This window comes from Gnatocerus cornutus, chromosome 2 (genome assembly GCF_029298725.1).
Source record: "Gnatocerus cornutus isolate USDA-ARS CGAHR chromosome 2, icGnaCorn1.1, whole genome shotgun sequence".
Taxonomy (NCBI): Eukaryota; Metazoa; Arthropoda; class Insecta; order Coleoptera; family Tenebrionidae; genus Gnatocerus; species Gnatocerus cornutus.
Window position 1 is genome coordinate 19,492,146 of NC_142234.1, and position 13,453 is coordinate 19,505,598.

The 13,453-nt window shown below is 35.4% G+C and overlaps 3 protein-coding genes and 1 long non-coding RNA gene across 8 annotated transcripts in view; 1 reads left to right on the top strand and 3 right to left on the bottom strand.

Annotated features, from left to right (window-relative positions):
• The window catches only part of Eip78C (Ecdysone-induced protein 78C), a 32,728-nt gene extending 24,854 nt beyond the window's left edge, over positions 1-7,874 (top strand). For both annotated transcript variants that reach the window (XM_088030893.1, XM_088030892.1), the window contains 4 exons: positions 2,038-2,179; positions 5,635-6,149; positions 6,202-6,381; positions 6,430-7,874. In XM_088030893.1, the coding sequence (XP_087887019.1) occupies positions 2,038-2,179; positions 5,635-6,149; positions 6,202-6,381; positions 6,430-6,621 (1,029 nt within the window). In that variant the 3' untranslated portion in view covers positions 6,622-7,874. The remainder of the gene's footprint in view (positions 1-2,037; positions 2,180-5,634; positions 6,150-6,201; positions 6,382-6,429) is intronic.
• LOC148179828 (uncharacterized) lies at positions 1,470-2,042 on the bottom strand. Its single transcript, XR_015769652.1, has 2 exons — positions 1,745-2,042; positions 1,470-1,689 (listed from the first exon to the last, which is right to left on the bottom strand). It is a non-coding gene; the product is annotated as an uncharacterized LOC148179828 (long non-coding RNA).
• Positions 7,875-8,829: 955 nt separating the features above from the next.
• On the bottom strand, positions 8,830-11,953 carry Ilk (integrin linked kinase). The gene is made up of 4 exons (XM_088029332.1): positions 11,614-11,953; positions 11,218-11,383; positions 10,180-10,348; positions 8,830-10,128 (listed from the first exon to the last, which is right to left on the bottom strand). The coding sequence occupies exons 1-4, from the start codon at positions 11,700-11,702 to the stop codon at positions 9,206-9,208; spliced, it is 1,347 nt and encodes a 448-aa protein (XP_087885458.1). The 5' UTR covers positions 11,703-11,953; the 3' UTR covers positions 8,830-9,205.
• Positions 11,954-12,005: 52 nt separating this feature from the next.
• trc (Serine/threonine-protein kinase tricornered) overlaps positions 12,006-13,453 on the bottom strand; it is a 35,743-nt gene continuing 34,295 nt past the window's right edge. For all 4 annotated transcript variants that reach the window (XM_088029330.1, XM_088029328.1, XM_088029329.1 and 1 more), the window contains one exon: positions 12,006-13,297. In XM_088029330.1, coding sequence (XP_087885456.1) covers positions 13,182-13,297 — 116 coding nt within the window. In that variant the 3' untranslated portion in view covers positions 12,006-13,181. The remainder of the gene's footprint in view (positions 13,298-13,453) is intronic.

Below are 13,453 nucleotides of genomic sequence, written 5' to 3' on the forward strand. Positions count from 1 at the left end.
CAGATTTTTGGGTCATGGACTCACAATTAGATTGATGTTAATAATCCATGAAAAATTCCAGAATTTGAGTTAGAATTTTTGGCTGCCTGGCTTAAATTCTAAGCAACGGAAAAGTGTGGAGTTTAGCTCTTTTGTGATAGCAACAGAAAATGTTTTAAAACGATAAATTTGAAGTAGCTAAAATGAAAATCATTCCTAATGACAAAAAAAATCAACTTATTACCTATGAGAACATTTTAAAATCTTGTTAAATTCTATACGATTTCTATCCCATTCGAAATAGTGGTTTCAATGTGATCATTAGGTGTTTATAGCCAATTTTGTTGTAACATTATTGTGTTTATTGACTTTTTGTTGTCACGAAACAAGTACTACAACAGGTCTTGTTAAACAGGTATAATAATAATGGAGTTTTATTTACCGATAATTGTTAAATAAACAAGATACTCTTGCGATAACACAGGATACAACTTGAAAAATTAATTATATAAAAAATAATATCAGCAATTGATAATAATGTATAATTATTAATAAATCATAGGAAGTGCAGAGTAGACAGTGCAACAAAATTATTACATTTAAACTACTTATAATTTTTCTTGGACTTTTGTTGGTAAGAATTTCGTTTTACATATCCCAAAATCGATTTTTTTTTTTATTTGGAAATCCGGAATTTTCGGTGCTTCTTAGCTCCGGAATTTCGAGAGAAAAAAATCGTTTTTTTCGCACTCTTGTTGCAACATTCCAGTCTTACTAATCCCAATTTTTTTCTGAAAATGTATTTGATAACTCAAAGTCGCAAATGCTGTTTTTCCCATTTTTACCCAGAAAAGTTAATACGAAAAGGGAAAAAGGCATTTTCGACGTAATGCTTTTCTTTGATCTTGAAAATGAAAGATATTGGGAAAATATAAACGAAACAAAGTTTTCAGTGTGAATTACGAGGTTCCTTGTAAAAATCCATCGTTCATCGCTCTAATTGGAAATAAAAAACCATGAGAAACACGGGCAGCGTTTTTCTTAGAATTCATAAAATATTGAATGATTTGATACGATTATGTTTGTAATTTTAATTAATTACATAGTAATGAAGCAAAAAGAAGATAAAACGGTTATTGTTTCTGATCCCACTTAATGATATATCCGTACATTTTCAAAAACCAATTCATCTAATTGTGTTTATTTCATTTGCAGTTACGATAATGGATTTATCAATAATAGCGACCTACATTTGCTTCTGAAGAAATGATTTCCTGAAACCATCCACTAAAATTGTATATTTCAATGATCTTATGTAAATTTGTAGATATGTAGGTGTATGTCGCGAGTTAACAAGAGCATTCGAATTTCCATTTAGCGACATAGGGTATTAAATTTGTATATCGTAATGGAATCAAATCGGGATCATTTCGCACAAAGACAACTACCGCTCTGCTATATTTACCATCCAACAATGAAATGATTATAGCCGTACTCACTGCATAGTTTGTCTCAAATAGCACAATATTCCGCCAACACAGATATAAATTCCAGCTCGTAGGTTGATCAATACAGTTTAAATTAAAGTTTATGATAAAAATCCAGACAGTTCAGTGTCCTAATCAATAACATCCTCAATGTAAATTCCACGGTTTTTCTGTACAAAAAACAAAAATCCAATTAACTGTTCCATCTGGCGTATTGATCCATCTAAAATGCATAAATTAGCATCTCGCAACGTCGCTTCTCCAATTACCCAAATTACCGGCAATCGAAGTCTCCCGTCTCAAGAGCCAACCCAACCCCAAGTTACGATTCTTTGCTCGCAAACAAACATTCGTAATTATGCATCGCACCCAAGGCAAAGGTAATCGATACCTCCCAGAACAAGCCAGCATCATTTCTCCAAACTAACGGTCCCTTCGATTCTCTTCCGCTTTAGCGAAACTTGTTTTTGCGCGCTAGACCGCCATTCATCGACGAAAGAACTCCTTCGGGGAACGCACAAACAAGAAAACAAACATCTTCACTTTTCTGAAATGAACGTCATTCTTTCAGGGTTTCTTCAGGAGGAGCATACAGAAGCAGATCGAGTACAGATGTTTGCGTGACGGAAAATGCCTCGTTATACGTCTCAATAGGAATCGATGTCAGTACTGCAGGTTCAAAAAATGCCTCTCCGTTGGAATGTCCAGGGACTGTGAGTATAATGGAGTCGATTTATTTACCGGGCACTGACAGCAGATGCTCTTTATTGCACCGCGTAAACGAAGTAATGGAGAAAAAGAACGCGAAATTTTATATTACAGGCCTTGGGACTTCAAAACATTCATTTTAAATTCTATCTAACTCTGAGGTCCAAAAATATTAATATTATACAACCTAAACCGATTGAAACTGTTCATTCATGTCTAATTTTGTCACGTTACGTATTATTAAGACTTTCTTCAGTTAACAGCAATTATAATCCTGGAAATGCCTTTACACTTCTTATCTAACAACATAATGCAATACATATTCATATTTTGCGGAGCTAATAATGCCCCCTTTCCTATTAATTAAGCTCAAATTTATAGCCTACGCATAATGCAGCGGAGAGTTAGCATAATTCTTAATTTTTGTCTCTGAGAATTATAAAAGCAACGACTTACTTTCGACGACAATGTTCCTTATTAGTTCAGACGAAAATATCCGCCGTCTGCTGACTATAAAACCGCGTATGGTACTCGTTAATCATGCGGGATTACGGACTCATTCCAGGGTTCACTCATGCCATAATCCCTCACTTTACAAACTCGTTTCATTACTAAACTGATAACAATGAAAACAAGCGTTAAAACTTCAATCATATTTTTACTAATTATAAGCTACTTTACTCAACTTCGTTAAATTTAACTAACTTTACACCTAGCGCCACTCACATTTTCATCCAGCATCCCCTCACGCAAACACTGCAATCTCATTATACTAAAGCAGAATTTTCCACCACGTGATTATAGTCACAGTATTCCACTTAAAAGCATCATGCATCATAATAAACTCGACATGACAACACTGTCACTTTGCCACACCGGAGCAGTAGCAGCACTATGAATAATTCAAGAAAATTATTCTTTGTTCTTTTGAATGAGAACGACAATCGACACTGTCACATATTTTTCGTCGTGCGTAATCGATCTCATTTGTATTCCAACGATAGAACAGGAATTACAACACGTCCTAAGATAAATGTCACCTCATTGCGCCCACGTGATTTATGGACCGCACTTTCATTGGTCGTCGTGTAGACACAAATTGTTTTCTTGTTGTAAAACGACGCATTTAGCGCTGGCTTATCCCGAAAGTGGAAAGTTTTTGTGCGCTGTAAAGTTTCGGGGGCATAAATCGAGTTAGTTTTGTTGTATAGTTGCTGTAAATTCGTAGACTTAAAAACAGGCGATTCGGGGAATTAACAACAGGTAAACATGTATTTCTCGATGTTTAACGCCGCAGGAAAGAATTGTGGAAATATTCAAAAGCACGTGTCAGAAATCACTCGTGCGGTGCAACAGGCGCTTTAAATTTGGTGGAGGCGCCGGGATAATTTCGTTAAAATGTTCGGTTTAGCAGTGAAAATGAGATTATATGACGCTCATATCCCTTTCTCTGGAATTCAAATCAATTTTGTGAAGTCACACATGAAATGCGAGGTAAACTCAATTTTTATTTCTCACAAATAATTCTGTACCTGAGAGCGAAAACAGCTTAACTCGATAAAATAAGTTAATATCGGATTAATTAATGTTAATAACATTGTGTTTGTCATGATACGTAAAAAAAAAACCTAAAAAAACAATATATCGCAAAAATACAAATTAGAAAAAGTAACTCCATTCTACATTGAGAGCATAAAGTGACTGACGAGTTATTTTTCAAAACTCAATAAATCCATTTCATACATTTTGAAAAAACGATGATTTATTCAATTTTCACCAAATTTACTTAACTATTTCGGCATAAAAGGGTAACACAATGTTTTGGCCAAAAGATTTTTCACTGAATAAAAAATACATTGTTTTAGATTTACCCAAAATAATCCCAATTTCACATCAAACCCAATGTCAGTCAAAATTGGATTTATTGAGTTTTAAAAAAACTCAACTCCATTCACACTAGTATTAAATTAAAACCGTGCAAAAGGAATGGAAATTCTGAAAACTTTGAAAACACTCATCAGCCTCGCAAAGTATGTCGCTTCTAAAATATATTTCAGAAGAGTATCAAGATGATTTTCAAAACCTTCTTCACAACGCTGAAGCTGAAGATTTTAGAAGTTTTATGTTACTTGGTTCATTATTGTTTTATTTTTTAATGTTGTTTTGCGTATTTTGTTGCTACGTATTTGTCAAATTAATAATAAAAATTTGCCAAAACTTTTACTTTAATAAAATATGAGTTGCGACCTAATAATTTCAATTACCTGCAAGCATTTCTGTCAGCAAATTATGTTGTGAAATATTTGATATTCACTTTACATAAAAATAATTTTGAAAAAGAAAATGGAGTTTGCTATTAGCATTTCCAAACTAAGCCACAACCTTTTAGAAGTTAAACAGACTAACTCCATTTACGCCATTTATGATATCTCTCTGTTGTTCAATTTTTTAAATTTTTGTCTGTAATTAAAGATTTCCTTTTGTTATTTATATTTTTAAAAAAGTGTGTTTATTACATTCTGCAATTACCTGTAGCAGCCAAATATGTAGGAAAATGTATAATTTTTGCCCCTCTCTAAAAATACGAATTTTGGAGTTAGTCGATTTTTGCTCTCAGGTAACAGAATTGTATAACTAGAAGAAGTAAAAAATAAAAATAAAAAATAACTGTAAAATCCCCGTCGATTTTATATAATATCCTCGACATTAAACACAGCCCGCAATAATACTGCAATAATGGTGGATGCGCCAAACTGATTTTCAAAATAAAATTCCTAAACTATGCAGCAGCCTCAAGTTAATGCAAGTTTTTATTAACCACAATTAAATTCAACATTCTCTGAAGATACCGACTGTTTAAACCATTGCATTTACAACAGAAAGCAATAAAACGCGGTACAAATAAAAGCTGAGATTACAGCACACATTTGAATATCTCTGGATCTCAATGTGGTGTTTTTCTAATATCTATTCAATCGGAAATAATGTTTCAGGCACAAAAACTGTATTCTAACGTGTTTGCACATCCGGCGTATTGCAAAGGTCTGACTTAGGACCGGTTTTAATCCTATATTTATCAACGACATTACTGACTTTATCTCGTCAAATAAATTACACCTTGTTAACGAGTAGAAAACATGTTACGGCATAACTATCACAGATATATGAATAAAAAATTAAGAAAAAAGTTTTATCCGGAAACTGCATAACGTGTTACGTTTCAATCGGCCAAATTGGAAATTTTACTTATTATTTCACCTGTTTGTACTCCATTCTATTACTTATTTTCAGAATTTTGTACAATAAAGACCATAAGAAGTCTTTATTTATATTAAAGTGGCAGTAAATGATGCATGACTCAAAAAACGAGTATTCATGCGTAAAATAGGTCGCTTTCATTAAATTCGCTCGTAATTTCCCAATCAATCAACCGCCGAACTAAAATTTCTCAATTTTCCAGCTGTTCGATATGGCCGCGTCCCCAAGCGATCCCGCGAGCGCAGCACCGAGGAAGCGTCCCGTGTCACCACCACCGACGCCGACCAGTCTGACACAGAGACGAAGCAGCTGGCAGTGTACGACGTCATTCTCACCGTATCTCAGGCTCATCATGCCAATTGTGGCTACACGGAGGAGCACACCCGAAACCTGGTGCGTAAGCCAGTGGTACCGCCTCCAGCGAGCCCCGCCGACAGCGAAGCGGCGAGTTCCACCGCCGAAGCCTTGGAACAAGAACGGTGCTGGTTGTGGCAACAATTCGCCGCCAATATCACACCTAGCGTTCAAAGGGTAGTGGAGTTTGCTAAGAGAGTGCCGGGATTTTGTGATCTGGGGCAGGATGATCAACTGATCTTGATTAAAATAGGGTTTTTTGAGATTTGGTTGAGTCATGTGGCGAGGTTGACGAGTAATACCGTGATGATGTTCGATGATGGGACGACGGTGACGAGGCAGCAGCTGGAAGTTATGTACGATGTAAGTGGAAAAATGTAGAAAAATTCTGTTTTACAAATTTTTTCGGTTTCAGGCTGATTTCATTTCGTCGGTTCTGCACTTTGCGAATACGTTCAACGCTTTGGCTTTGAATGACACGGAAATAGGGCTCTTCTCAGCGGTGGTGTTGTTGACAGCCGACAGAAACGGAATCACGGATGTTAAATCCATAGAGCATCACCAGGACAAACTCATCGAAGCTTTGAAAGTTCAGGTAAGGGAAATAAGATTTAGTTGGAAAAGTGTATAAAATGTATTTTAGGTCGGTCGGAACCACGCCAACGAACCACAGCTATTCTCGAGCCTGCTAATAAAACTGCCAGAACTGCGCAATCTGGGCGCCAAGCACTCAGCACATCTAGACTGGTTCCGCATGAACTGGACGAAGCTGACTCTGCCACCGCTCTTCGCCGAGATTTTCGACATTCCTAAATCCGAAGACGATCTACAGTGACCTATAGACAAGAGACGATTGTAGTGTTCAGATTTTTTGGCTTATTGCAGTTTCTTTCCTGACGAATTGTGATTGCCATGAATCTTGCTGTAATGTGCGCTCTCGGACAGCTTTGTCTAAGGATGCACATGCCTCTTCTTGCTCAAATCGCGCCAAGGCTGAAAGGAAACGACATCAATCCGTGATCGACAGGGTCTTCAGCTTGTTTAGTTTTCGTTTCGAAATACGTAGTTCATTTAACGTATCGTTCATACATATCATTGTCAAGATTACTCTGTGTTTAGCAGATTGTACATATTGTTGCAAACTCTTTGGTTAATTTTGGTGTGGAGGGACTTTTCGTGGAAGAGTCCGGGTTTAAAATAAAGTTAATGTTAGTATTGTATCTTTAATAAATACAGGGTGGGCTACATATTTGTGACTTGCCCACTGTGCGATCGATAATAGTAGTCATCTATTGTGCTTATCAAGTGAAGTAACAATCATATCGCGGTATATCACTAACCCTAGTTGTACCTATTAGGGTGTTGTTATCTATTAGAGTACAAAACGATTCTACTAGAAGTGTAATTTTCGTTTCAGAAATATGAAATTTAGGTGTCTACAGAAAATTCTTTGCATATCGATGGAATAGGATGTACCTACATATCCCTTATTTTGTAACGTGTGACTGAGGTTTCGTACTTACACATTTCGCGGTTAGTGACTTTATGTATATAATGAGGCTATAATTTTACGACTATTATTAGTAAACATTGATTGGAAAAATGACATGACAAAAGACAATTAAATGTACCTAATTTTAATACTTAATCTGTACATAGTACATTTTATATTGTTAGAGAGTATTCTATTATTTATCGGTGTTTTTATCAATTTTCCACTGCCTTATCCATTTTTATCATGCCATCTCAATTAATTTATTTGCAAATTATATTTAAGAATTTTTCAATGTGCATAACTCATACACCACACACGCGCGCATTTTATCGATGTGTTTTTAATATTTATAATTGATATGTGCTCATATTTGACAACCTTTACCTATGAATGTTGAAATCGTTGTTATTACTCTTGTTTATTCTATTAAAGTTTATATGTAATAAGGTATTGTTTATGCACTAAATCTTTATTTTAATCTAAATGGTAGAAGTTTCATGTTATTATTATTATGCTATTTTGATATGTCAATATTTAGCATTTTGTTATGAGAGATTGTTTAATTTGATTAAATTGTATATTATTACGGATAATACCTTCATTTTTTATCTATACCCACACGCATCTTCAGGCGCCACACTTTTTCTTCAAATTCATTATAGAAAATGTACTGAATTTCTGCACGCTTAATAGATACGGATCAGCATTCAGCAGATGTGTAAATTGCATGATGGTATTTTAATAGATTTACGGTCGTTGAACTTGAGCATACTCACTTGAGAACAAAGCAGAACTAAATCACCTGTGACTGAAACAAAGACAACTTCTGACTCATACAAAAAATATTCGCGCGATTTGTTGATGACTTTTCGGAATTACAAAAAACGGCAATAAAGTGATGAGAAATTTAAACAATTTTATCGCATAATTTGCGACATGTAAATTGGGGTTTGGGGTAGAAAAAAACAGTCGTATAAATTCAGTCGCTGGGTTTTTCATGTAGCAGTTGCGTCACTTCATAGGGAATTTTTTAAGTAACGTCAATGTGAATAAATATCGAAATCGAGAGGACACAAAAACACGCACCTCTTCAATACGATGTACATCAAAATTTCAACCTTAAGGGACACAACCAGTGTGATCGCCTAAAAAAAGGTGTTTTTTGGATTTTTCTTAAAGGAAAATACTGCATAAAATGTTTTCAAATTTGGAGGATATATTTTAATATAAATAATGAAGAAAAATTGAGATTTTTAGATGAAAATATTTAATTCTGGCCAAGTTATTAAGTATTTCCCAAACCACTAGAAAAAAAAAATGAGTGTCATCGTACAGAAAAACATACAAAAGTTTCGAGAAAAACGCGTTTAAAGATAACTTTAAAGGGGACAAATGCGACTGAAAATTAATTTTCGCTTAACGAGAATTTAATAGCAGTTTTTTAGCGCATAATTGAAACCAATCGCTTTTTGTGAAGACACATAAAAAGTTATGAAGTAATTTTTAATCACCAAGAATTAAAGCGCTGAAATTGCAAGAAAAACAATCAACAGTTATACTTTTTTATTAAAATATAATATCCTAAAATGTAACATGTCACATTAATAAATATATTAGAAAATAGCACATCTTAAATACAGGGTGAGCCCAAATAAAGTACAAAACGACATCACTACTGCATTTGACACTACAGCAGAGTCTACTTATCCGAATAATTTGTATATTATATCCCAGTATCAGCGTTTAAACATTATTACCTCTTTGGGTTTTGTATTTTATTCGCATTCACCCTGTGTATCAATATAAAATTAATAAAAACTTTAGCGGAGGACAATTCAGTTATTAAGGACTGTTGTTAATACAAGGCAATATCAAAGGCACACAACTACCAGTATTATTCGAGATTAGATCATTTCCATGTCATTCAGCGCTTCATTTTGTCTAGAATCGGCACGATCATGTCAAACGTCGGCCTCTTTCCCGGATCCTCGTTCATGCAAATCTTGATCAACTTCGTCAAATGGGGTGAAATTCCCGGCTTAATGGTAATTCGCAGCCCTTCTAAAGCAATTTTCATCCCCGCTTCCATGGGATTCAATTCAGCAAAAGGAACTTCCCTCGTCGCCAATTCCCATAATAAAATCGCGAAGCTCCACATATCGGAAGCTTCCCAATTGCGGTCTGTTATCTTCTTCTGTAAAGCTTCAGGCGACATCCAAGCCGGATGGTAAACTCTCCCTTTTTCTTGAAAAGAGAATTTCGCATCGGCCATATTAATGCGCGCTGTTAAATCGTCGTCGATGATGACATGACGGCTATTTAAGCGGTACTCGGGGATTATGCGTTCCAAACTGTGCAAAAACGCCATTCCTCGAGCGATATCGACGGCAAACCGTAAAGCTTGTGCATTATCGACAACAACATCGCTGCTTTCGTGGAGAACATTGTAAAGCGAGCCTAACGGCATATACTGGCTGATGACGATCAAATAAGGCGGACTGTTACAACAACCAATTACCGGCAAAATATTCGGATGCGAAAAAATCCTCAATTTCGGGAACTCGTCATTAAAATCACGAGAAATGCGAGATGTCACCTCACGAACGTTTAATACTTTCGCAACGACGTCGTTCTTCTGCCAAGTACCTCTGTACGTCGTACCACTTGGAGTCGTAGCGATCTGTTCGCGTTGATACAACTCTTTAATGTTTATACCTTTATGACGTGACAATGTCGCATCTCGTGATCGAGTTTTCAAACCTAACCAGCTCTGGTCTTTGAACGTGATTTTTTTAAAATCCTGACCCTGCTCAACAGCGATGTCGTGAAGAGATTTTGCCAAAGAACCTATAAATAGAAAGATATTTACTTCCAGATTCGACTAGCAAACGATTATACCTCTGGCTTTGTCTAACGGAGTATCACCATATTTGTTGGCAATTGAAACTTTAGCATCGTGATGAACCAGGTCTTCCGCTATTTCTTTGTAGCCCCAAAAGCAGGCATAATGGAGAGGGGTGTTGCCGTGCTCGTTTGTGAAGTTTAAGTCGGCCTTTTGGCGTAATAACTTAAAAATAACGGTTGTGAGAAACTCATTTATGATGGATAAAAACGTGCTTGAGGTTAATTAAAGTTTGCAGAGATAAGAACAAGTTATTAAAATTAACCGTCTTTGAGTAAACACCGTCAAAGGGGGTTTTAGAAATCGCATTTTTAAGTAGCATTAAACTGATTTTGAAAGATAAACACCTGGTGGTATTACGACTAAAAAGTCTCCGCAAAAGATAATATTATTTCGTTTGTGTGGCAGTCATGTTCACGCCATCATCGTTATACAGGCTGTCCCAGAACTCATGATCCCTAGAGCAAGAGAGGGTGCCGACAGCAATACAGATGGTAAATTTCAAAACACAAATTAATTAAATTTAATAGTATTCGAGAAAGAAATAAAAAATTAACAACCAATTCCGGAAGCTTATTCTAGAGATGAAGTAAAATATCCTAGGCAACGAGAGTGTAATGTTCCGCTGACCAATGAGTGATAGTATGTGTCCATAGTTACCGATTTTCAAATACTGTTCTGCTTCGGGATTGGCTACCATTTTTTCGTCTTAACTCGATTATTTCTTGAGCAAAATAAAAAAAAAATCGGTTCAGAATGGTTGGCTTTTTTCTCTGACTCATGAGTTCTGGGACACCTGTATAACGGTAGAGACCCCAAAAAACGCTTATTTATTTAAAGATGTTGCAAAAAAGCCTACAAAATATGCAAAAACCTGCGTTTCTCCATTTAGATAATTTGATTTATTGAATTCTTATTTTCATACATACTAAAAAATCTACGATATCTTTTAGGCTTCTTATCTGCTTGCATAATCAAATTATTAACTATTTTTGTTTTGATGCAAATTTCATAACTTTGCGTTGTCTACTCACCATGAGGACAATATCCTTGTGCCCATGAGCAGCTGCCAAATGCAAAGGGGTGTCATCGCCTCTATTGGTGGCGTTAACCCGCGCCCCCCTTTGCAAAAGCATCTCAACAATTTTAGTGTGCCCCCTTTTAGCTGCCCAATGCAACGGACTGAAGCCATGGTCATCCCTAACAGATAAAATATTTATATTTAGTTTGTAAACAAACACCAAAACAGAAATTTTAGCGCGCTTCCGAAAATTGAAAATATTCAAATTTCGACCTCGCTACAACCATTCACCATCAACCTCATAAAAAATCCCACGGTAAAAGCGAAAATTGTTACTCAATATCCATAATGCTGACCAAATTAGGACATGTCTATAAAACTAACCTCAATTTTGAGTAATTTTTCTTACCCTTGGTTCATGTCATGTTCAGTGTCGTCCAACCACACTCGCACTTGTAGGGCATTTCCATCCCTACACCACTGGAAAATATCTTCCATTTTTTCGTTATTTTGGGGTTTTTAAAGAAAATTATAAACAAATGGGCGTTCACTGTGACACCATTTACAAGAAATCTCAGTTGTGTCACTTAAAAATTACCGTTTATTTATTCAAGGTAATGAATTTTAGTTGGTAATCCGGAAATCATCAACCACAGGAGCTGATAAGATAAGAATTTATAAAAATATCACTGAACACGGAAAATTATGTCACTGTCACTTCGAAATAGCTGCCATTTTGGTTTGACATGTAATGCCATCTACGATAGTTCGAGGGGCGCGAATTTCAAAATGAAAACGAAATAAAGCACATAGGTTTAATAAACTTTTTGTTATACACATTTTTGGAAGTAAATATATGTACAAGTCCTGTTAGCGAGACCAATTATAAAATACAAACTGCAATAAATAACAAAATACAGAGTAAATCTACCTAACTTCTGCACCACTGTTGTAAATCCCGAAAAAGTTGGTGCGTTTTTAGAGAGCGACAACAGCAATTTCAACACTTCTCGTTTTGCCATAAAATTTCAACTCTACCAACTGTTCACATGCACATTCAGACTGTTTTACAGTCATAACCTCGATATGTTTAGCAATGACTACACATACACTTCCACAAATCTAATTATATTTTAGGGTTCTAAAAAACTGCCAAAGTTGCTATTAGAAAAATAATTGTTCATATGTGCTTATCGTACTCCTAAAATTTCATTTCTTCTGACACGTTACGTTACACTAATAAAAATAAAATTAGGTAGCTAATTAGAGAAACTGCATCTAAAGACTACATTCCTTTGTCTTGTACATGAAAATATAAAAAAGTGATCTCACTGACAGAATCAAGAGGGAGGGTGTAAAAAGTGTAATTAATTTATCTCCTCACAAGCTATACAAAATAGTTCTTGATTGTGGTCAAGAATTACATTGTCTATAAATAAAAAAACAAGTAAATAATAAAAGTATCACTTTGTAACAATAAACAAAAAATAACATATACACATAAATCTTCTGTTGTATTTAGAATGATAGCGAGATTGTTACATACAAAACTATCTCCAGACACCCTCTTCTGTTCCAAAAGCATAATCACAAATAAGTGGCAGTAGTTTTCCTTACCCCATTTTGTACTAACAATTCGTCATCGATTATATTTACAATAAACCTAATCCGAAGACAAGTTCCTTACATTAACGTTCGATTAGAAAATATCAAAGTAAATACAACAAAAGATACATAGCTTCTCACAGCTCAAAAGCAAACAGTGTAAACTGCTTCAGACCTATAATACACAAAAAATTACTTATTTTTAGAAAATAACTCTACTGGATAGGTACAGTAAAAACGAGAGAATCGTGAGAGCACTCCTCCATGATTTTTCACGCTATTTTGTGGATCATTTCCTAAAAACAAGTGCTCGTTTATAGCGATTAACTGCCGCTGCATTGTAAGCTATCGACGAAACATTGTGGTGCTACTTTATTTCTTAGTCGGAGTTCCTCTTTGCGTTAGACCTTCAAACCGCTTGAAAGTGTAATTGATGAACACCCAGTCTTTGTAATTAACTTCTCCGTCTTGAGGCATAGGCGCAGAAGCTGCAAAAAAAGAAAAAAAAATAATTCGTGCAAATAACCATTATAACTTGGAGTGTCGGGAGAATTCATTTTGTAGTTTCTACACCAAATGATAAACAAACATGAGTTCCCTCTTAATGACTCGAGAAGTACAACAAAAACGTTTTACCGGTTCGC